Source organism: Branchiostoma lanceolatum, chromosome 8 (assembly GCF_035083965.1).
Source record: "Branchiostoma lanceolatum isolate klBraLanc5 chromosome 8, klBraLanc5.hap2, whole genome shotgun sequence".
NCBI lineage: Eukaryota > Metazoa > Chordata > Leptocardii > Amphioxiformes > Branchiostomatidae > Branchiostoma > Branchiostoma lanceolatum.
The window spans coordinates 21,320,354-21,345,342 of NC_089729.1; the positions used below are offsets into that span (position 1 = coordinate 21,320,354).

Consider the following 24,989-nt stretch of genomic DNA (forward strand, 5'->3'; position numbering starts at 1 on the left):
TAGCTAACATTAAACATTCTTTGATATTCAACCTATCTATGGCAATTTGTGGTTTGAAACCCTTACTAGTTATAGGAAGGTTTGATACAACCCAGCGATCCCCCTACGCTACATTTTTGCACATCAAAACATGCGTTTATCACATGCCACCCAGTGTAGTTGAAATTGACTGGAGAACATTATTTTCTTCAATTTCTTTCGTCAAGCAAGTGGTAAGACAAACTACTTTGGATGATTTTAATATGTGCATTTTTTCTGATCTATGTTCTTCAAGTAGAGCGCTAGATGGAAAAAGACTGAGGTGGACCATTATAGGTAACCCTAGCACAATTCAACATCATAGACCTCAGTATAAATATATGCTCGCACTGCGTTAAACAGGGTGAGAAATGCTTACAGACCATGCATTTTTCTTTTTAGAAGAGCTGAATCAATATTTCTTCCCATGGGTCAAACATTTGGCTTTGTCCGCGCATTTTTGAGATAAATGATGTTTTGAGTAAATTGGTCAATAATGGTAGCGCTATCTAGCAGTCAATAGATATTTTTGCCATAAAAGTTTTTCTTAATTGCTCAGCTTCTTCCTCTAACATAATCAGATACCATCCTATCAGTTATCCTTTCTGATATTACCGGAGGCCAGTTAAAGTCTCTCTATAAACATAGTTTGTCCAGGTTGCATTTCAGAACCAGTACAGATGTATAACAGTATAGATACAAAAATGGTTACAGATGGATTCTGTGCCGAGTCAGTCAAAGTTCAACAGCCTACTGAGTTTACACGCCATGTTTTTACAAATAATTTTCTAACCTGAGACAGTTACAAGCCTGTAATATTTATATCGTATACACCCAACAACCAGCCAGATATAGATTGATCTTTAAATGATGATTCTATAAATGATGATTTAACCATTAAGCATTTTAATAGATTAGAAGAGACAAGGAAATATTACTTTCTGTCACCCCAAGCTTCTTGAAGCAAGCACATTCCATCTTCCATCCTCATTGCAGCAAGCAAACTGTTGCCACCAAATCACAGGGAATAGACGACGTAACCCAGGATAGGTCCAGTCCAAGAACCAATGAGTCTGGTATGACAATTTTGTAATGGATCCAGTCTGGACAGTAAGTTGACTGAGTAATTCAAACAGCAAGGCCAATAAGCTCAAAACATTTCGTTTCCATGCATGTGACGTACAAAACTCAGACCCGTCACTTGTAGATTTATGTCCTAAATACCTCCTAAAATTGCTTTCAGCAATGTACACAATGTACAATGTTTGTTGTGCAACTACACCTGGGACAGTGATGTCAAAAATGGTTGGGCCAATCAGACTGATGGGAAGACATCATGTGACTTGGAAATGATTTACCAACTTGCCAAGGAAATGTCAAGCTGCAGCACGCACAAGGGAGCTCTATCAATAGAGGGATCACAAATATTTGTCTGGTTGGAATCTTACTCAGATCTATCCAATGCTCTCTATCAGAACAAGAGTTCAGAGACCTCACATCTCCATGAAATATCTAAAGCTTTGGTAAATTTTGTGTTTCATCTTGTCTCATTGATCTGCAAACATGGCTGTGAGTAACATATTTTCCATCTTAAATGATGGTCTTTTCTATTAAAATCACATATATTACATGACTGTCCTTTCCATTGACAAAATTCCATGTTTACATTTCATCATAAAGGTCACACACCAGGAGGCCCACAATCAACATTGATATTTAACTCCACAACAGCTACCCACATACCAAATATCACAATCCATCCTATGGTTCTTAAGTTATGCTTACTACAAATAACTGGAAGCACACACAGACTCCAGACAAACACACAGACATGCCAAACAATACCTACATAAAAATACTGAATCTGATATCATAACTTAAGGGTTATCTTTTGGATGGTTGAGTGACTATTAAATCTGTTGCAATCATAGAGAGTGGAACATGTTGTTTTCCTCAGACATTTCTTCTCCTGACCTGACCTCCACTTTCTGTCATTTTGGTCATAATTTACGGATTCACTTGTCTTTTTTTTCCAAATAACCTGAAGTTTGGCATAGAGGTAGAGTGAGAAATTATGTAGAAGAAGTTATTTAGATACTGTTGACATGGGCCTTTGAAATCTTTTTACTAATTACGTATTATTTTTTCTATTCTCACAAATTAACATACATGAGTGGTGTCATGCTGGAAACCAAAAATATGCACTAAATATCAATCCTTGTGATTTCTAGTGGCAGGCATCAGATTTCTGCAGGTGCATGGGATATGCATGTAGTGCTTGGCCAACCTGGCAGTCTGCACAAAGTCATGTTGCAATCGCAAGTACACTGAAAGGGAGAAGGTCCTTGCCTAATGCTATTACATGCTCAGATAATTATCTCCATGAAAATGGGAGATATTGATGGTATTATGTCAATATAGGTCATAATGAAAGAAATATGATTGAGAAATTCAATATCGAATTATCATGGTAATCATGGCCCCAGAAACATCTATAAAAAGGTTGGCTTTGACTCAAGTACATGTATATTTGACCTGTAACTGTAACTGTAAGTTATCTCACATGTGCAACCATCTTAGATTCCTGACTGCACCACTGCAGAATTTCACTGCTTTCACCCATTAATCAAAACATCACACAGTAGTCTAATGGAATAAAGAAGCATGTTTTACCTTGTCTCACTTCTTTCCAAACTCTTCTCTGCTTCCTCCATTTTGTTTGTGTACTTGAATTCAGTCCTGGTACTATACCAGTGCACCATCCATACTTCACACCACTAGATCAGCACAAGAGTCTTATGTGGGACCTGAAGTGCCAGCTGGCCCCCGGACTGAATGGACTCCCAGGCGTTCAGACCTTCTGTTGTTCCACTCACAACAATCCTGGTAATTAAGTTAAGGGTGACCGTACAAATGTGTTCAACTTAAATGGGGAAACTTAGGGCTACTCCAAAAGCACCATTGGAAAACCTGATTCGAAGTTGTTCAGGATTCGACTGTTCTGTTGGAATGTACCTGCTGTAATATAAACTCTCACTACATGTCCAACACCAGTAGCAGACATAATACACATAAGAGCAGGACTTGACATTACATTAGAGGTCCTGGGAACAAGACAGCTGGGGCTTACAGTGCAAATCATGCAGTCCCTAAGTCTGACAGGTGGAAAGTTGCAAATTCTACAGGGATCTCTGATGGACCAATAGCAGGTCAGGAAGAAAATTGAATTAGCTACAAAGAATTCCTGTTTCCAGAATTACGTGACAAGTCATGTTTGTTCACAGTTACCAAGCAGAAACTGTGGGTAGGTAGGGAGATAATAAACCTATAAATATTTTACACCTTGTACAAAGGAGAATAGAAAATGCAAATAAATGACGTCATGAATACGTCCTTTTGAACAATACATGTTCATGAAAGTGCTGTGGTAACGTTTCATTCATGTTAGACTCAATAATCTACATGCAGGGGACGAAAGGAGCTACTCTAGGACACTGCCTGCCAGGTCTCAATTCTACTCTGTCTACCCTCAAATTTCAATTAGTCACAAGAATAGACTAACAGAGTAAAGACTAATAGAATAAAGGAAACCAGAAACATAACCTGAATAGTCCATATCAATTATTCAGGTTCCACATTGTGAAGATTATCACTTTGGGATTCTGGATGTAAAGAACCATTAAAAAGATATTCGGACGGACCGGACTGAAGGTACATTATATGATAATATGCTACCTTGATGGAGGCCCATTATCGAACTCGACCTTTATTTTCTTCACCCCTTCCCAACTACCTGTTCTCCCCAACCGATCGATCGCATTGAAACTCAGATTCGAATCAGTCATGATCCGACAAATCGCTTTCTAAGTTACGTTAATGACTAAATCTGACAAAACAAAATCGCCAGTGAGATGCTGGAAGATGTCAGCTGTTTTTAGATTGACAATTTTGCCACTTTGGAGGTGATTGAACGTATCCGCGATTTAACGTTTAAAGAAAAGTTGTAGAAATTATTTTTTCAAACGTTAAATCGCAGATTCAAATCTGAGTTTCAATGCGATCGATTGGTCGGGGTGCTGTTGATATCATATGGATCCATTCACAAACACACATACACACAAACAGCACCAAAAACATAACCCTGTTGACGTCCATTATGTAGATCCTATTTTGCCCAAAGCAGGGGAATCAAGATGCTTAAAGGCTTAGTAACATCATTCAGAACTGCAAGAGTAATATGTATGACCCTGTAACCTTGGGCAACTAACCTAAAGTAATCCCAGAAATGGCACATGGCACATTCAATCTCAAATGAGTGCTACAAACACACATGCATGCTGCCATAGATAAAAACAAATCCTCACTCCCAAAATCATTTCCATATCTTCACCCCACATCAAATTCCATAATGTTATTATCAGTATTATAATTTTTACCTTCGCCGAGAAGGTTATGCAGAGGGTAGCGTTTGTATGTGTGTATGTAATGTACAGCATAACTCGAGAAGGCTTGGATGGATTGTCTTGATATTTGGTAGGTGGGTAGGTCTTGATGAGACTAGAAAATGATTAGATTTTGGGTCCCCTAGCGGCTTGTTATGGTACTGCAGCGGAACTTCCTGTTTTGATATCTCGTGTTCTGGACATGCTATGGAACTGATTTTTGAGTGGTAGATAGCTCTTTGGACAGAGAGTAAGTGTTATGGGTTTGGGCCCCCTAGCGGCATTTTTGGAACTGCAGGAACAGGTTTTGCATCTGACTTTGAAAGGGAATAACTCAAGAAGGGATTGATGGATGGCAATGATTTTTGGTAAGTAGATAGCTTGAGTGATGATGAACATGATTAGATACTTTTTATGCAAATGTGAGGAAGAGAGAAATATTAATTGATATGAACTATGTAAATGAAGACCTCATTTGCATAATTAATGAGAAAATACTATAACTCAAGATGGCCTTGATGGATGGTCATGATTTTTGGTATGTCGATAGCTTGTGTGATGCTTAGAATGATTGGCCGATAATTATGCAAATCAGATTCTAATTTGCATAATTAATGAGGCAACTTTAAAAATCTGCTTTGTGCCATGATATGACTATTCAAATTGTAACTGAGGTAGAGAGGAATGTTGAAGATAGAAAATATGCAAATGTGGGCCTAATTTGCATACTGAAATGAGAAACTACTATAATTCCATACTGGTAAATGACGGAAATTTCATGCATTTAATACTTTTTTTGTGGCATCGGGAATTTATGTGAATGTGAACATCGTTGAATCAAATTATGCTGATAAGGGCCTCATTTGCATAACTGATGATCAATATTAGCATCACCGTCTTCATACTTTGTTAAGCTCATACTTTGGACATGTCATATTTTAAGACAATCAACTTGTATGATTTATAATTGATGAGAAACACTCCTAATACGTCAGTCACAATGGTTAAAATCATTTGGCGAAGGTATGAGGTCGTGGAACTCTAGTTTTTAAATATTCTATTGTAAGAATACTTGAGACAACAATCTGTGTTTTCCCAACTCACAACTCCCATGTTCCCAACTCAGTGTTGCCAATACATTATCTGATAATGAGACATCATGCATCATTTTGAAATAATGTTCCCATTACCTGTGTCTCTGGAGTGCATGTATAACATAGTGTGGTAGCCATTGTGTTTGTTTGAACAGAGTCAATTCAAGAAAATATGGATGGATTGTTATCATTGAATCGGATATATCATTCTGTATGTGGTTATCTGGTGACCAGGTGGACCTTCTTGTTGGCTCTACACAGAAAGATGTACAAGAGGATGAGTATTAGAAATGATAGATTCTCACCTCTGAACATTGGCAGTGGAGCTAAAGCTTTTCTTCCTCTGCAGCCGAGAGGACGATGGAACATCACTGGTTGCAGTTCCCTGTGGAACAAATCACTTCTGTGTGTCAATCAGATACAACAAGCAACAATACATTTATCATTATAGTGAATCACATGAAATTCATGTTATCTATTTTGTTTGTTTTATCTAGTATATTAATGATAATAAGTTGCAAAGTCTTTTAATCATATACAAAGCATACCAAAAGGGAACCTTTACAAAATAAGCAGACACGAAGAAAAAAGTCTTCATCAAGTAGTGAAGAATATTTTATTGACTCTCATCAACTTTTTTACAAGAAAATGCTGGCCTATCATCTAGCTGCTGCCTGACACATTTGAAATACAGATGTAGTGCTAAAAGGCTACCTCAGCTGGCCAGGGAGACACAGATTTGCTGCCTTCACTGAGTGATGTCATAGAGAGGAGTAGCTTTCTCTGCATGCCTTCTCAGGAGCGCTGGCGTTTAATTGGGGGAGGGGTGCTGATTCTAATGCCAGGGAGGTCGTCTCAGCTCTGTGTTTCTGTGATACTATAATATTGAATTTGAAACTACCGTCTGTAGGACCAAGAATGACTGTGCACTCCGACAGCTGCTAATATTACTAGTAGTCCGGGATAGAAGATTCGTCATGATTATCTTAAGGTATTGTCTAAGGGTGGCTGAGGAATTTTGGGATGTTTTTGAAAAAAACCTTTCTTAAGCTTTATAAACCTTCCTCAACCTTAATTTTTTTTCAGGTTGTGTTCTCAGTACTACTAAAAGAATGATGCGTGGCAACGCAAAAATTTTGAAATATCGATTTTTGGCGATTTTTTTTAATCATGAAACAAAAAAAATCGCCAAGAATCGATATTTCAAAATATCCGGATTGCCACGCATCATTCTTTTAGTATTACTATCATGCACATTCCTGCAAAGTTATTTTGATGAACATCGAAGCACAAGCCAAGGAGAACGTTTTTTCTAAAAAAAAGGGGCGTGGCCTTATAAATCTTGATGACGTAATCATGACATCATACTAATTTGCATAAATTATCACCTTGCTATAAGGTACATGTACTACCTGAAAAAAATTAAGGTTGAGGAAGGTTTATAAAGCTTAAGAAAGCTTTTTTGTATTTTTAAAAACATCCCAAAATTCATCAGCCACCCTTAGACAATACCTTAAATGAATATGACGGAGGTAAAATACACCAAAGTACCGTAGGTTTGAGCAACAAAGAGGCGTTTTTGACGATTGATCACATTTCGAGTCCAGTTGTGGGTTAACAAAAGAGAATTTGATAAGTTGTCTTGTAAATAATTGTGTTTAGCAGGAAGTGGATGTGACATTTGTCTTATATACCAGCGAACAAGCATCCATGATCAGACTGTTTTAATATTAAGGGACGGACAGTTTTTGTGCTAGATGTAACATCAGTAATAACGCCAGAAATGCAAACTTGACAGACGAACGTATTCAGAACACTGTCTGAAAAGCTTAGATAAGCCTACACTCGAAGATGACGACGTCAACAAATGTCCGTCTCTTAGTAAATACCCGTTTTTGAAAATACTGATTTTATATTACCCTGTGGTTTTCACATTCACAAAACGTATCGCAGTTTTTACCGATGGGAAATAACAGGGTTATCAAAGCTTCATTAACAGTGTGAATGCGTTTCTTACATGAATATGTACGTTAAGATTTAATGTGTGCAAATTTCTTTAATCAAATCCGATTTTCGGGCCCTTATATCATTAATCGAAAGTTCGAGCGTGTGAAAAAGGCGCGTCGCAGGTTACAGAATATGGTACAAAAATGATTTTGACCTTTATGACTGACGTATTAGGAGTGTTTTTCATCAATCAAAAATCATACCAGTTGATCCTCCTCACCCAAATAACATAAGTTGTCCAAACCTCCTTGTTATGATTATGAGCTTAACAAAGAAGGTTATGCTAACATTTTTCATCAATAATGCAAATAAGCTCCTTATTAGCATAATTTGATTCAATGGTGTTCACATTCACACAACTTCTAAATGCAACAAGTATGAAATTGCCGTTATTTACTAGTATGGAATGATAGTAGTTTCTCATGAATTATGCAAATTAGGCCTACATTTGCATAATTTCTATCTATTGACATTCCTCTCTTCCTCAGTTACAAATGTCACATATTTGAATAGTCATATCATGGAACACAGCAGGTTTTTAAAATTGCCTCATTAATTATAATCTGATTTGCATAATTATCATCCAATCATACAAAGCATCACATAAGCTATCTACATACCAAAAATCATGACCATCCATCAAGCCCATCTCGAGTTATATCATTTTCTCATTAATTATGTAAATGAGGTTCTCATTTGCATAGCTGATATCTATTAATATTTCTCTCTTCCTCAGTTACATATGTCACATGTTTGCGAGTCCTATCATGGAAATTGATGAATGTATAAACTTTCCTCATTAATTATGCAAATTAGTTACTGATTTGCATAATAAGTATCCAATCATGTACATCATCGCTCAAGCTATGTACATGCAAAAAATCATGACCTTCCATCAAGCCCTTCTTGAGTTATTCCCTTTCAAAGTCTGAAGCAAAACCTACCCCTGCAGTTCCAAAAAAGTTGCTAGGGGGCCCAAACCTATACCACTTACTCTCTGCCCAACGAGCTATCTACCACTCAAAAATCAGTTCCATAGCATGTCCACAACACGAGATATCATAACAGGAAGTTCCGCTGCAGTACCGTAACAAGCCGATAGGGGGCCCAAAATCTAATCATTTTCAGGTTTCATCGAGACCTACCAACATACCAAATACCAAGACAATCCTTCCAAGAATTCTCGACTTATCGTGTTCACTAACAGACACACAGACATGCTCGGTATTCCCATGCTGTGGCACTGCATTAATGACTGTTCTTACTCATATAAGGCCGTGTATATCCAACTTTGGTCAAAATTTGTATGTTTCAGTCTTTTAATTGGTGTAAGGAGATATCTTTGTGGTTTGGTTTCACATGCTCCGAGTGGACTCTTCCAGGCTGGGAGTAGGTCAAAGTTGACGATTGTTTTCGTCTGTCAGCTGTTACGAGAGAACGAGCTGGTCAACTGTCTATTTTCTTTGCATGATTCTAAAGTAGACAGATGTGGCTTTCTGGTGCATAAGAATTTTGGGGGCTTGCAATTAAGGTGAATCCTTTTCTGAGCCCTTGTTTTAGTGCTTTAAAGCATTACTGCCTATATGGGCAAGTCTATCTCTTGTATCTGCCCTACAGCTGGCTGATAGCCAATTTGTCCCTGGCAGTAACTGAGGTTTCCTGCCTGCCTCATGACCCCTCATTACCAACTTTGCACCCATTTACCCGTGTCAATATCCCCTGAAACAATACAGCCCACACGTCGCAACCAGAAAGCATAGTATGAGCATACAATCTAACACATTTTTACACTTTTCTCGTTAATTATGCAAAACACTTCACCCAAAATCTAATCATCTTGAGATTTCCCACATACACACCGACACACCAAATACGACAACAAACCATCCAGGCGTTCTCGACTTATTCTGTTCACTAACAGACACACAGACAAGCATCATCGAATAACCTACTCGACGAAACCATTCGTCGCGAAGGTAACAACTATGTAACGTTACATGTACATTCTTCAGGTTTCCAACTGTGCTCCTTTCAGGCTGCCAACAAATTTGTAACTATTTCCGATTTCAGGTAACCAGTATAAATCGCAGCAGACCCGGTCTAACACCACAGGCGCCTTTTCCTCACGAATTTATATCTTACTAATTTCTGGCCGTGACCTGAAGGTCAGTTGAGTCGCCTGTGTCGGTCCCTTCACGCATCAAGGACATTCTCGCGATGTTGCCCCATAACACATAAGACAAGCTCAGGTCAGCTTTGGGTTGGCAGCAGCTAGTCGGACACAGTTTAGGCCGCGCGACGACCATGTCACAAGCATTCTGCAACCAGTACAGTCCTGTTTTAAACACCCCGACTCTCTCCTGACTGATTCTCAGCCATTTGCAAACTCTCACAAACTGAAATGGACCTAATCATGCAGTGATGTTAACAGATCGGTTCACCTCGTTTTCAATCATAACGCTCCACACATCTTTTCTGTAAACATCACACAGATCAAATGGAGTCGAAATTAGACCGCTTCTACGGATATCCCGTGTTTCGTGGTTAGGAGCCAGTTGTGGGTAGGTCGGGGTGGTTGACAAAGAATCTGGAAGTGCCACCTCGCCCTCGGTCACTGGAAGGGAGTCAGGATTGATTCATATATTAGGGGTTGGAGACTCTTTCGTCTAGAAATGTTAGTCCCAACCGCCGCACGACTACTACAGACTTTCTACCAAACCAATTATCAACCACTTGACAACTCATTCCAGACCAACCAGACCTTTCCACTATCTCCCAATCACCCCCAACTTTTAACAAAAAATTGAAAAAGTCGGCTGGCGCAGCTAACCTCGCAGACGAACTGTCATTGGCCACTGTCGACTTTAGAGATTTGAAGTAGTCGGCAATGTGTGAAGGGCTCGATGGAGGCACTTACCCTAAACACCACTCTCTTCTTAAATATATAAGACCCAACGGCTCCACTGGACGGCGTCGAAGACCCTGTTTTAGACAGATTTGACTGGGGACTTGGGGAGCGGACGGACATGGGCATGGTGAGGCATTAGTGGTGGCGACAAAGCCCGGCCATCTCTGTTCACCAGGCAACATAACACAAGACACTGTTAACTCTATGGACGTTATGCCTCATTTAGCACGTGTGGGTCTCAGTGCGGCATTTACTAAACTTGACGTCATTGTGTTTTGATTTCACCTCTGCATGTTCTGTGAGCAATGTGAAGAAATCCTGGACCTTAGAGTCTACACATCTTCTTGTGTTTTCTGTACATGTACATGTACAACATACTGACATAAGGTAACACAATGATGTCCCTGTAGCTCAACTGTATCAGCCTCACAGTTGTTTCCAATTAGTTTGGTAATTGGGAGACCACGGTTCAAATCCTGGGATAGAACATCTCCGTTGGGGCTGCTATCGTCTTTCGGAAGGGACGTAAAAGTGAGATCCCGGTGCTCCCTGCTACAGAAACACAAAGTGAAGTAACTTTGCTATCCTATGTGTCACCAGGCCCTACAAGGTGAACAACAACAACACAAGATAGCGCAACGCAAAATAACACGACAGCACCGTGACTGTTACAACACAACATAAAGAGCACGCCATGACCAGACCACGTGATCCCATAGACCTGTAGTGTTCCTGCATGTCAGGTGGAACTGGATCAACAGTACAGCTCTGCCACACCACCAGCCATGTTTGCACAGTGGTCTCCACGCCGTAACGTGCTGCGGTCGGGTTAGTATAAACACTGCAAGCCGAGTGTTTCTTCTCTGTCATGACAGCCTGTGTAACATGGCAGAAGTGTGCTACTTACAACCATTTCCTTGATACAAGATTAACGGAACAGTTCTTCCATTGAAATGAGTTTTTCTGTTAACTCTATTTATTAAATAGAGAAAGGGAAATACATGTAGTTGGTCACGAAGAAAGAAAATTGCCCCAATGTAATAGTGGCCAACCATTCACCCTATTTGACAAGTGTTCATGTTTGGAGATTCATGGAATGAACGACGTTATAATAATAACGCTTTATTAAGTTCTTAAATCTTGTACAACTCATCCCATATCACAGCCAAATGCTGAATTGCATGGGGAAACTTTACATATCAGGTAACATCTTGCACTATAGTACCAAAACAGTAACTACTGTGCCGATGGCCAATGAATAAAATATATTGGAAACCCTTAGATATAAAATAAATCGGTCGCTAAGGGTGCGTAAACATCGCAGATTCAACAGATTGGAAGTGATCTTTGTCGTGAGTCGAGTTTCTCTGCGCGGATAATGGCTACATCGTGGACGCGGGCGTCGCTGTGGTACTTCTTGAAGCCTGCCGACCGACCCAGACCTCAAGGATTCCAGATTCAACAGCGAGATGGTCGGAAACTGAGAAATTCTCGATTACACCGCTCTGCTGCGAATGGAAATAGAGCCATAATCAATTCTGGCTGGAATGCACCACCATTAGATGTTTCATACATGCAAACATTGAAAACACTGTGCAAAATAATTGTGTGAGCCCTGGCCTCCAATCCTTACGACCTGGCACGAAATGGACTATATAAAAAAATGTAATTTGACGCACAAATTTATTCTGTTATGTAAATATCAGTGCATAACGTTATGTATACAAAGGGCCTCCCTGAAAATCAGTGCCAGCCAAGGGAATAAAAAAATTGCGAAACATGCAACCCCTACGGTAGAACCAAGGACATTATATAATATATTTACCTTCGCCGAGAAGGTTATGCAGAGGGTAGCGTTTGTTTGTTTGTTTGTTTGTAGTGGCACAGCATAACTCGAGAATGCCTTGATGGATTGTCTTGGTATTTGGTATGTTGGTAGGTTTTGATGAGACCTAAAAACGATTAGATTTTGGGCCCCCTAGCGGCTTCTTACGGTACTGCAGTGGAACTTCCTGTTTTGATATCTCGTGTTCCGGACATGCTATGGAACTTATTTTTGAGTGGCAGATAGATCTTTGGACAGAGAGTAAGTGGTGTGGGTTTGGGCCCCCTAGCGGCTTTTTTGGAACTGCAGGAGCAGCTTTTGCATCTGACTTTGAAAGGGAATAACTCAAGAAGGGCTGGATGGATGGTAATGATTTTTGGTAGGTAGATAGCTTGAGTGATGATGTCCATGATTAGACACTTCTTATGCAAATCAGTATCTAATTTGCATAATTAACGAGGAAAGTTTATACATCCGCCAAATTCCATGATAGGACTCTGAAACATGTGACATACGTAACTGAGGAAGAGAGAAATATTAATTGATATGAACTATGCAAATGAAGACCTCATTTGCATAATTAATTAGAAAATACTATAAGAAGATGGCCTTGATGGATGGTCATCATTTTTGGTATGTGGATAGCTTGTGTGATGCTTAGTATGATTGGACAATAATTATGCAAATCAGATTCTAATTTGCATAATTAATGAGGCAACTTTAAAAATCCGCTATGACTATTCAAATTGTAACTGAGGAAGAGAGGACTGTTAATAGATAGAAAATATGCAAATGTGGGCCTAATTTGCATACTTAATGAGTAACTTGTACTATTCCACACTGGCAAATGACGGCAATTTCATACATTTAATTATTTTTTTGTGGCATCGGGAAGTTATGTGAATGTGAACATCGTTGAATCAAATAATGTTAATAAGGGCCTCTTTTGCTTAATTGATGATAAATATTAGCATAACCTTCTTTGTTAAGCTCATAATTTGTTAAGCTGATACTTTGGACATGTTATATTTTAAGACAATCAACTGGTATGATTTATTATTGATGCGAAACACTCCTAATACGTCAGTCCTAAAGGTTAAAATCATTTGGCGAAGGTATGAGGTCGTGGAACTCTAGTATATAATGTCCTTGGTAGAACATGGCGAACAAAAAGCCCAACACAGCAGAATACAAAGTCCTCAGTTTGAACAGGTTACTTGTTCCCTGGGAATACGCTTACTACTTCATGTGATATTTCAGGTTTTGCTGTTTTAGCATCGTGTATTTGCAATTATTTCTCTGTAACGTTGGTTCACATAAAATCGCGGAGTGATATAAACTCGCCATTTTTGGTGTATTTAGAGATATGTGCTAGATGCAACGTCAGTTATAACGCCAGAAATGCAAACCTGACAGACCAACGTTTTCAGAACACTGTCTGAAAAACTTCGATAACCATGCATTAGAAGTTGGCGACGTCAAAATCTCTCCGTCCCTTATTGACACAGTCCGAGGGCTTCGTGGGAGAATCACACTGCATGGTTGTTCGCTGGTTTATAAGACAAATGTCATATCCGCTTCCTGCTTAACACAATTATTTACACGAAAACTTATTAGAATCTCTTTTGCTAAACTGCAACTGGACTTTAAGTGTGATCAATCATCAAAAACGCCACTTTGTTGCTGCAACCTATGGCTACGGCACTACGGCCTTTTCCCGCCAACATATTCATCACCCATAATCCTGCTATTCAGCAGACGACAAAGGTTTGTGAGGAACACTTTTTTGCCTAAATGTTGTGTGTGATAGTGGACTAAGGGCGATATTTTCATCAAAGTTTGCTCCTAGTACAAGCAGAAACACATTGACATAGTGGTATTACCATTTCTACGGCATCCAGCTAACGTCCCGATGAATAAATGTACACGTTGCCATGACGGTGGGGATCGACTTTGAGTGACGTTCTACCGATTGCGAGGTCGATAACGACGGCCAAATCGCGATCGATATCCAAACGAAATCGTGGCAAGGACATCGACACTACTTTTGACACATCGTCGTGCAGCCTTGTTATCGAACCAAAAAAAGACTAGTAAGGCTGCCAACTTTACATTAGCCGCCTAAATTCGGGGTTATGTAATTCGTACCATGATGGATGAAAGTTTTGAACGTGCAAAATCCTTTTTAGCTGATCTTTCCGTTGCATGACGCTCGGCGATGGCGAATTTTACATGCATTTGTAGACTGCGATTGACCTAGGTACACTCACAAAACCAATCGTACGTAACGATGTACCTACGAGTATGTGACCACGACTTTATAACGTTATATTTTAATATTGCAGTTGCACCCGATTTTTCTCAAACGCGTGGCGCTGCCATGACGGATAAAACCCCCATCGCAGGTACGACGTGATTTCTGTATCTGTATCTATATAGCCGGTATAACCGCCATTAGGCGTAACACACCAGCTTCGCAGGCACGCGGCGCGCAGCAGCTGGTCATATTACACCGAACGGTCTGTTACACCTAGTCTTTGCATATCTGACTGCAACCGTTCTTTAAAGCTACTTAGTGAGGAAGCTCCTACAGTACTTGATGACAACGAGTTCCATTCTACTATGGTTCTCGGGAAATACGAATTTTTGAACACGTCAATCCTTGGCTGATAACTCTGGTACTTAAAATCATGACTCTTTCTGGTCCTCTTCTGAGCTGGCATTAGATACTTATCAGTCGGTACGTCCACAAGTTTATTAGTCATCTTGTACATCATGCAAAGTCTGGACATTGTTCTCCTGTCCTCAAGTGACATCCATTGCAGGTCTGCTTTCATTTTTGTTACACTGGCGCCCCTTTCATAGTTGTTCGTGCAGAATCTGGCAGCTTGGTTCTGCACCCTCTCGAGTTTATCTATATCCTTCTTTGTGTATGGATCCCAAACTGTTGCAGCATATTCAAGGTTTGGTCTTACTAGAGACGTGTATGCAAGTGATTTTACCTTTGCTGGGCATGCCCACAAATTACGTTTGATCACTCCCAATGTCTGTTTAGCCTTAGTTGTTACTTTGTTGATATGGGTGTTCCACTTTAGCCCCGTTGTTAATGTAACGCCTAGGTACGGGTGGCTCTTTGCTATTGCTAGAGCCTGTCCACAGAACTGGTAGGTGGTTACAATTGGGTTTCGTTTGTTTGTTATATGCATGATGTAACATTTTTCCGGATTAAACTGCATTAGCCATCTGCTTTGCCATTCTTCGAGTGTGTTCAAATCTTCTTGCAAAAGCTGTGAATCACTCTGTGTGGACAACTCCATATATAACAGGCAGTCATCGGCAAATAACCTAACATTTGAATCAAGCTGGTCTGGTAAGTCATTTATGTACAGGAGGAAGAGTAACGGTCCCAGAACAGTTCCCTGTGGTACGCCTGACGCAACTCTAACTGGAGCTGAGGCCTTGCCTTCTACCACTACCGTCTGTTCCCTATTGGTCAAGAAAGCCTTCAACCAATTTAGTGTGGTGCCTTGAATTCCGTTAGCGTGTCGCTACGCAAAACCTATTCTTTTTTTAGTTTATATTAGAAATACAACACACAGAGACATGGACATAGTGGCGTTGGACTCAACTACAGTAACTTTGAAACACTAGAGGCGAGTAGAAACAGACTCCTGTCTCCCGGGGATTGAACCCGGACCCGCCAGTCCACAGGCCGCACGCCTTAACCACAAGGCTAAAAGGTCTAGTTAGGTCTTGAACGCCACTGTCGCAACTTAATTTACAGCGCCACAGAAAAGCTACATAAAGTTAGAGAAAGCTCACCCTGGACGACCAGAAAGCAGCTATAGCGATTGCCGCAAAAACGTAACGTTTATTACTATTATGTGCTGGCAAGGAGAAAGCACCAAATACACCATTTTGTCTTCTTTTCAGTAAACATGATGGTCCGCCACTGATGTTCGGCAGCAACTGTATCCGTAAAGAATGGCCTATCTTAAGACAACCACTTTAGAGTGAATGTCGGACGTTTCGGCCCTAGCCCTGTATATAGCCGATCAGGACGATTCGGTACCATGGCTAGGACTGTTTCTAGACGTTTTGCCGTCAAGAGGACGACTAAATCTAATCCTAACCATAATTCTAACTTACCCCTTACCCTAACACGAGTCGTCTTGATCGGCTTGGGGCCGAACAGTACAGGTGCCGAAACGTCCTGGTAACGTTACCTCCACTACAGAGCCAGGGATGCAAACTGGCTGATTTCCCGCACTTGTATGGAGCCATACTGCACAGGTTGAAGACACAGGGGACAACATCTTCATGTAGCATTAAATGAAAAGGACGAAAAAACACACGCTCACCGTAGGAGTAGGAGTACTGACATGATGTTAAGACTACAGCTGCCAAAATTGATTTTGCATATTATGAAGACCAATGAACAGATTACTAGTACTAGTAACGTTAACATGCGTAGATATCCCGCCCAACGATGTCAAAGAAAAGCAGCTCCGCTGCACGTTAGCTTTTGGCGCACATTATCATGGAGCTTACAAAGCGTTTGACGTTTGTTTGGACATTTTGTCTATGTAAATGAACTATACTGATGTCCGTGAAAGGCAGGGCACGAATGGTTTGAGCTAGTCACACGGCCCTTGTGACAGCAATCAATTGAAGCGGACACAATAATTAAGGGATCAGCAGAGACATAGTTCTATCTACTTAGTACTTTGTTCCCAGCAGGACCTTGATATTCTTATTGGATGAACACTAACATATCTAAAAGTGGTGCCCGGATATATTCTGGGATATATTGGGTCACGAAGTCACGTCATATCCCAGGCTAGTGTCGCTACGGTAGTACAGGTGAAATGACAGCCGGAAAACGATACGGAAGTCTGTTGACAATGGTTCTGACGTGCCGGGTCCAAACAGGATGACGACATAGGAAAACTTTCAAACCAAACGACTCGGGTTCTAGAAGCCCTCATGTCCAACTTACCTGTGCGGACATCACCCGTGCCTCATATGCCCTGGTACTCAGGACGAGCACGCTCCACCATGTCTGCATGTACCACCCTTCCTCTCCCACGGCGCGCTAGTTTTGTTTCCAGGCGCTTGGGTAGAAACCAAACAACACGCCGGCAGTTGCGGTCAGATGTGGTGACCCATTATGTGTTTAAAGCCTGGGGCTGGAAGGAGGGATTCTTTCCAATTTCTTTTGAATCACCTTATCTGTGCTCATCACTGATATCCCATGGCAACAAGGATATTTTAATTAAAGTCTGCATTAAGACACACGAACACATCCGTCAGTCACGGAAATCAGTGTCCCCTTATTTCAGACCTACTTCATCTTAAGTTTTAGTGATAAACACTTACCTTGCCAGCTCTCTGCTTCATGAGTGAAACGATAGGTGAAACTGCCTTCAGCATGCTCTGCCAGCGGGCGTTCAGCGTGTTGAGGCTGTCTGCCGACAGACCACTGGCGCGACTGGAGGGTCGGTGTGGGTTCTGTCTGCTGACAGATCGCTGGTACAAGCTCATCCTGCTCACATGGACGTCAGTAGAAGGGCCTGGCAAAGGCGGCAGTGTGTCCACTCCCTGCAGTCTGGTCGCCATTTCACCTCACGCTCAACAATGGCAATTTCAAACACCCATCCGTTGACATATATTCACTATCTTCAAACAATTGTCAAAGGGTTAAATCTTTTAGCCAAAAAAAGTTGTCTTGTCCACCAACAGGTGTTAGCTCCACTGCTCACCACAGGCTTACCCCACTGCATACAACAAACACCACAGTGCTGGTACAAGGCGTCCCAGGTCAACATTCTAGCTGCCAGTCCAGAGAAGGGGATTGGTGATAGGGGGGCTTGAGGACTCCATGTCCTCTCCACAGCGGCTTTGGTTATATGTTAGACAAAATCTGAGTGATCCACGGTATAACTTGCTGCTCAACAGATCAGTAAATTTCCGTGTTACCTAGTTTGACAAGGGGAGTAGCTGTAGCTTATGATGCCCTTCCATTGAATGCCAGCAGCGAACCAATAGAAACACATCTGAAGTCATCCATGTACACAAATCCTGTCAGCAGAACTGACAACAAAATAAACAGCAAAAAAACTCACCTAACCTGTCTGTCTGGTTCTCATCGATTGGTTGCCTGGATTCTCAGGGCAATTCACGGCATTAAGACAATTAATGCTTCCTTGTGCGGATTTAAGTTGAATGCCAGGAGTCTTTATCCAAACCTTCTGAACAGAAATACGGTCTAAAAACACCAGGACAGAATTCATCTTTTTCTCTCACACCTTTTTGTCAAATACAGACTAATTGTTTCATTTCAGGGCTGGATAACCTCAGAACTCATGTTTATCATATCATATCACACCAGCCCAATACCATACCTGCTTTTGAAAGAATCTGCATTGCCGGCCATCCCTAGAATCCTATACGTCTGTATAATATTTATTTTACTGTCATTTCTGAATTTTTTAATATAGATAGAGGCATGGAGCATTGCTATTTTTACCACCCAGTGCCATATATTATATATATATATGTACATGCAATTCAGCTTATGGCTGCTATGACATCACTTGATACATTTTGATATTGTATGGTTTGTGCTTGTGAATAAACCATTGATTGACTCCGAAAATAGTTTCATCAGGTTGGTAGAACATAGGATATTTGGAGTTTCCTTTTACAGAACCAGGTAATCTCACCTGCTAACGTTTCGGTGTCTGTCAGACACCCTCTTCAGAGCTTCTGACTGGAGTACTGCTTCTCACCGCTATAAGTAGCCGATGTAGGTGGCGCTTTTGTGGTGAGAACACTGTCCCAAACGTTTGTATCCCCCCTCGTCTCGGTTCATCACTGGTGTTGACTTCCTTATCTAGACTGGTATGTCTGTTATCCTCAACACCAGTGATGAACTGAGACGAGGGGGGATACAAACTTAGCCATGTTTGGGACAGTGTTCTCACTGCAAAAGCACCACCTACATCGGCTACTTATAGCAGCGAGAAGCAGTACTCCGGTCAGAAGCTCAAAGAAGGTGTCTGACAGACACCGAAACGTTAGCATGGTTGTGTAAAAAGAAACTCCAAATATCCAATTGATTGACTGATTGATAATTTTGTCATCCCTTCTTATCCTGAAGACTGGTTGGAGTGTCATAAGTGACAATTTTAAATTGGGCGTTTTAAAACAAAAAGTCTGATAACTGATTACTTTGGCCTTATGATTTGGCCAGTTTTATTGCACATACACCTGCACAACTCCAATTTTGCCTGCACTAAACTGCATATACAGCAGTGTTGATGGTATTTTCAGACCTACATGTAACATTACCTACAATGTTTGATTCAGGTATCAATAAACCATTTTATTGTCATCTGAAATTTACAGAGTCAATAATTTCTATCCTTCTTGAATGGGTCCTTGCTCTGTTATACATCTGGTACTAAATCATCTGCGTGGACATAAGAAACATCACTGCTTGGAATACATGTTCCCGTCTTTATTGTCCAAAGGAATGGGTGATGGATAAAGGAGATTCACATGGTTTTATGTTCAAGGTTTTTGCAGTGGCCGCTTCACTGCAAACTTAAATCAATCGCCAGTGTTTCCATTACTGTACAGTATTGTGAGTATAGTCCAGTCGTGAACTTCATTATGCCTCAAGCACGCTAAAGGGTAAGGGCCAGCAACCCCTCCCTGTGAAAATAAACCCCGCTATTGAAACAACAAGGAAACTTGCTGTGTTACATGTATGTGCCACCAGGCACTACAAGAGTCTGAAAAAACGATCATTGTCCGCATGTCCTTTTGACATCAGCATTATGACCTGCCCTTCTTCCTTGCTGGCCAGTTGGCACGTAAGTTCAGCACCCTCTCAGCCTCCTGAATAGACAGCTTGAACACGCCCATGTCCATCAGAACCTGAAACATTAGCACATTTACAGTAATGCACCTTTTTATGTCAAATGCCTATTTCCAGTTTTCAACACTGTATTTTCCCATCTGCTAGGATGGAGTGAGGTGTGAGAGTGGAGCTACCAGTTGAATTCAGAGCAGTCATTAAGGTTCTGAATATGCTTTGTACATACATGTACCATCAATGGGACCTGGGCGGTAGAGGCCGTCCAGCACAGGGCAGTTTGAGTGATTCTCAATGACTACCAGTGCAGTAGTTATGTTACACACATGTTAATCAACCTGCAGTACCAATGGCAACTCCTCTCAAACAGGAGGGAGGCCATCATCACCACATCCTACAGAATAGGAAATGGCAAAGCCAGTTATAAATCCCAACCACTCACAGCTCCCTGCCTGCTTCAGCAGTGGAAGCTCCCAAAGTTGAGCAATTTAAAGCCAGGAAGGGCAACTTAAACCTTTCCCCCTTAACAATCAAACTGGTGTAACCTAAGTCTGAGACTTTGAAACTTTATTAAAAACTTGGCATTGAAATGCATGAATATCAAAAATGACTACTTGGAAGGCAAGGGCTGTTGACGCCAAATATATAATATAGTAGGAACTTTGTTTACACCTGAAGAAAATCTTACTAATATTTGTTTTTGCATCATTTGATTGTTTTAAGATTCAAAGTCTTAAGACCACACCAATTTGATTTGTTGGTTGTCAGATTTTGTCAGAAAAAAACAATGGAGCGACAGGGCGGAAAAGAAATTGCAAAAAGTCTGGGGTGAAGATTGAGGCTCACATAATGTAAAATGTTTGCATAATTGATATCTAACGATATTTATTTCTTTCTCAGTTACATATGTCATGTGTTTGAGAGTCCTATAATAGAATGCAGCTGATTTATTAACTGTCCTCATTAATTATGCAAATCAGATATTGATTTGCATAATTGGCATATGATTATGTAAATCATCACTTAAGCTATCTACACACCAAAAATTATGATGATCCATCATCCCCTTCTTGCGTAATTCTCTTTCAAAGTTTGAGTCAAAATCAGCTCCTGCAGTTAAAAAAAAAGCCGCTAGGGGGCCCAAATCTACAGGACATATTTTCCTAACAAAGATCTATCCACCACTTAAAAATCATGACTATAGCATATTCAGAAGATGTGATTTGAAAAGTGAAAGTTCCCCTGCAGTACCATAGAAAGTCACTAGGGGGCCTAAAATCCAATCATTACAAGGTCTCCCACAGACCTACCCACCTACAAAATACGAAGACGATACATCCAGGCATTCTTGAGTTATCATCCCATGGACTTTCACATTCCTGTACAATTCCTAGAATTCTTGAAATCTGGACACAATATAGTAAAAATTTGGCTCGCCCCTGAGGCGTCGCCAAAAACGGCTCCTTGATATCATTGGTACCAATTATGCAAATAAATTCCTAATTTGCATAATTAATGCAAAACACCATATCTAATTGGAAAATTATAGGACTGTCAATATGATACTTAGTATGCAGGTAGCTTGGACAGAGATATACATAATGAAGTGCAAATTATGCTAATTGTGACTTAATTTGCATAGCTAATGAGGAAAATCTATATTTGCAATGTTTTCCATTATCAGACTCAAATACATGTAACATATGTAGTTTATGGAATGTGGAGCATCAACAGATACCAATTATGCAAATAGATTCCTAATTTGCATAATTTATGCAAAAACACCATAATTCATCTAATTGGAAAATTATAGGCCTGTCAATATTGCAACATGTGTAAGTCAGATAAAGGTGTTTATGACCAAGCATATATTATGCAAATGTTTAAGTCATTTGCATGCATAGAATTGTTCATGGAGATATGAGGTCGTGGAACTCTTGTTGTCCATGTTTGTGTATTCACAATAGCTGCTATAACCCAAGATCCTTGGGATAGAATTGTTTGAATGCTGGCATGTTTGTAGCTATTGAGGTGTCAATGAAACATGTTTTTTTCAGGTTTTGGAGAATCATAGATCAACACCCCCATCTTGAAGGTGGTACAGTACAGCCCATTATATCATATGTTGTTTGCCTAATGGAAGCCAGTGTTGTGCAAGCTGGAGCAAAATAGCTACTCAGCAAGCAGAGCTTAGGCTCTGGCTTGCTATAGTGCCTTGGCTACTGCCTAGTAAACAATAAGCCGGACATAAATAGAAACAGGTTTTAAAACAATTGTTATTACTAGTTAAGAGGGTATCAAACACCTTAAGCCCACACCGCAAACACCATAATTACTTCATGGAGGTTTGTGTCCTAAAGCCCCCGTCACAAATCAACAATTTAGCTCGGCCGACTTGTTGGCGAGCTCCAAATGGGGATTTTCGGCCAAAGTACGACCGACGTCCTGGCGATTCCGTGAGCTTCGGGCGGTTTTTCGGAGCTAGGCCGACGTTCGCGGGTCACTGGAAGCTGCGCTTAAATTCAGCGAGGCCTCGGCGATGATTTTTGAACTCGCCCAGCTCGTCAACAGTTTGCCCGTAGCTCGCCCGAGCAACACTCAGCGCTCGGCCAATATTCGGGCGGGCATCCGCGGATTTTAGACCCAATTTTTGGTCGGTTGGAGGTCGCCCGAACTCTTCGGTCTCGTGCAAATCTCGCACGGGCTTTGTACAATAATCGGACGACTGTCGTCAGTGTTCCGGCCGACTCATGAAAAGTAAGGCGTGCTTCAGGCGAGTGTTGTACTGGTGTCGATGGGCGCTTAGACCGGCTCCGGCCGAACTCCTTCTTGTTTATAAATAAAAGGCAACAACAGTTTGGTTTATAACATAAGATGATAAATAATACTGCAATATTAAGTAATACTAATATCAACTTGTCAAAGAATGCTGCCAAACTTTTCTAATGCAAGACAATCCAATTGCAAAGTTAAATTTTCATTGAAAAAAATTTATTATAAATAAAATGCGGACACCGAAGACAATACTTCCTGTTTCTTTTTTGTTATTGGTTTGGATGTTTCAATTTATATAATAAACTGGGGCTTGACTTTTGAGGCTTGACTTCACTTCCTGAGTTTTTCCTCCACAAAATAACTAGTTGATAGTCCACTGAGTCATTATAGATCTATGATTGTCTGCCGAGGCACGCCCAGGCATCGGCAGGGCGTCGATAGGCTTATCAACGGTCGGCCGAAGCTCGGACGGCGTTTGCTCGAGCTTCGGTCAATTTCCGTTTGGTGAAAATGTTTGGATTGGGGTTAAACGACTGATCTGTTGACTTTGTGGCTCCTGCGCTAGTATTTGGATTGGTCTATAACAAAATTCCTGTTTATGTTATTATTTTCAGTGTGCCCGTCCACTTCACTCATGCCCTACAGATTTGCCACAACTCAGAGAGTAAAGTTGGTCCAAATATGAGCTTGTTGCCATTTCAGTTGATCCTGACTTCGTCCGTGTCCAAGAGATGGTACCGTGTGGGATTTATGATTATTAGTGTTCGACGGACGTCGCCCGAGCCCCATTCAATTTGTGACGGGGCAGGTTTTCAGCAAAAAATATGGTTGACGCTCGGGCGACTTTGAAATTCGGCGAGCGTTGGGCGATCTACAAATTCGGCCGACGCTCGCATGAATTGTGACGAGGGCTTAAGGACTCTTGTTTCTTACTGTACCTTTTCTGGTGACTCCTTTTCAGTGTTTGGGTCTATCTTGGATCCATTTAAGGCCTTATTCAACATCTCTTTCAACAGCATGGCTGAGCCAGGCTTCAAGTTCAGAAGTAAACAGGCCTCCTTCACACTGTAAGCACAACAGTAGAAAAGTAGCTTAGCAAATTTCACCCAAGATGTCAAACTTCTCCCAACTAAAGTCTACACTATCAACATGGCTGTTACCATTAAGTGGGTATCTCACTGGATGGTGCCAAATTGAGAAAGGCATTTGTAAAGTGGCGCCCATCGGCACCAATTTGTCACCTGAAACTTAATTTGCAATTGGCAAAATGGCACAAATGCCTGAAAAACGTCACAATCACTGCAGATCTCTTTTTGATGAATTTCAATCATAATACATAGGTTTTCAATTCCAGACATCATTGCACAAAGGGACTTCCTTCAGATGGCCAGTGGAAGGTAAATGTATGTGGTTCTTACTCTTTGAAGTAGTTGTCAGGCCTGGGTGTGTATTCACCAAACAGAGGGAAGAGGTTTCTGGTCATGTCGAACTGAAGCTGTGCTGCTCCACCCTCATTGAAGTGGTTGGTCAGAATGATCTGGGCCGGGGTTGAGAGAAGGCACAAGTCCATTGCTATATTGAAATTTTCTATTTTGTAGGTGACTTCATTGTCTTAAAATATGTTACTGGTTCACAATCAGCAAGAAAAAGTACATCGTACATGCATGCATGTGTATCTAATAGTAAAACTATTATCATATAGCCAGATGCTGTTGACGATATATGATTTTGTCTTGATCCGAATTAATAATAATAATAATAATGGTTTATTGGTCAGAAATTACCCATGCAATTCCAGCCAGTGCTGAATTGATGCAGGGTTTACAATGATATAATACAGAACAGATACATATTTGCTCCACACTTGCACTTTGTGGAACTGTCGCAAGGGTCTGGGCGGTTGCCATTCGGCACCAGCAGGTGACCTCAATACGACCTTCCCCAACCGAAGTCAGGTACCCATTCACACCTGGGTGGAGTGAGGAAAGTCGTGTTAAGTGCCTTTCCCAAGGGCACAACAACGGGTCATATTGGGGTT

At 40.8% G+C, this 24,989-nt stretch overlaps 2 protein-coding genes across 12 annotated transcripts in view; both read right to left on the reverse strand.

Annotated features, from left to right (window-relative positions):
- Positions 1-18,400, reverse strand: part of LOC136439589 (cilia- and flagella-associated protein 337-like) — a 48,232-nt gene extending 29,832 nt beyond the window's left edge. Inside the window, exons 1-2 of one of the 8 annotated variants that reach the window (XM_066435016.1) lie at positions 17,674-18,400; positions 5,860-5,939 (exon numbers count right to left, since the gene is read on the reverse strand). In XM_066435016.1, coding sequence (XP_066291113.1) covers positions 5,860-5,939; positions 17,674-17,913 — 320 coding nt within the window. In that variant the 5' untranslated portion in view covers positions 17,914-18,400. Of the gene's footprint in view, positions 1-956; positions 1,255-2,691; positions 3,114-5,859; positions 5,940-6,268; positions 6,490-10,002; positions 10,033-10,478; positions 11,054-17,293; positions 17,413-17,673 lie in introns of those variants that run through there. The other 7 variants (XM_066435015.1, XM_066435019.1, XM_066435017.1 and 4 more) reach the window with 7 other exon arrangements.
- A 1,401-nt stretch (positions 18,401-19,801) lies between these two features.
- Positions 19,802-24,989, reverse strand: part of LOC136439591 (RAD50-interacting protein 1-like) — a 30,831-nt gene continuing 25,643 nt past the window's right edge. For all 4 annotated transcript variants that reach the window (XM_066435027.1, XM_066435026.1, XM_066435024.1 and 1 more), the window contains 3 exons: positions 24,370-24,488; positions 23,890-24,016; positions 19,802-20,238 (listed from right to left, as the gene is read on the reverse strand). In XM_066435027.1, the coding sequence (XP_066291124.1) occupies positions 20,137-20,238; positions 23,890-24,016; positions 24,370-24,488 (348 nt within the window). In that variant the 3' untranslated portion in view covers positions 19,802-20,136. The remainder of the gene's footprint in view (positions 20,239-23,889; positions 24,017-24,369; positions 24,489-24,989) is intronic.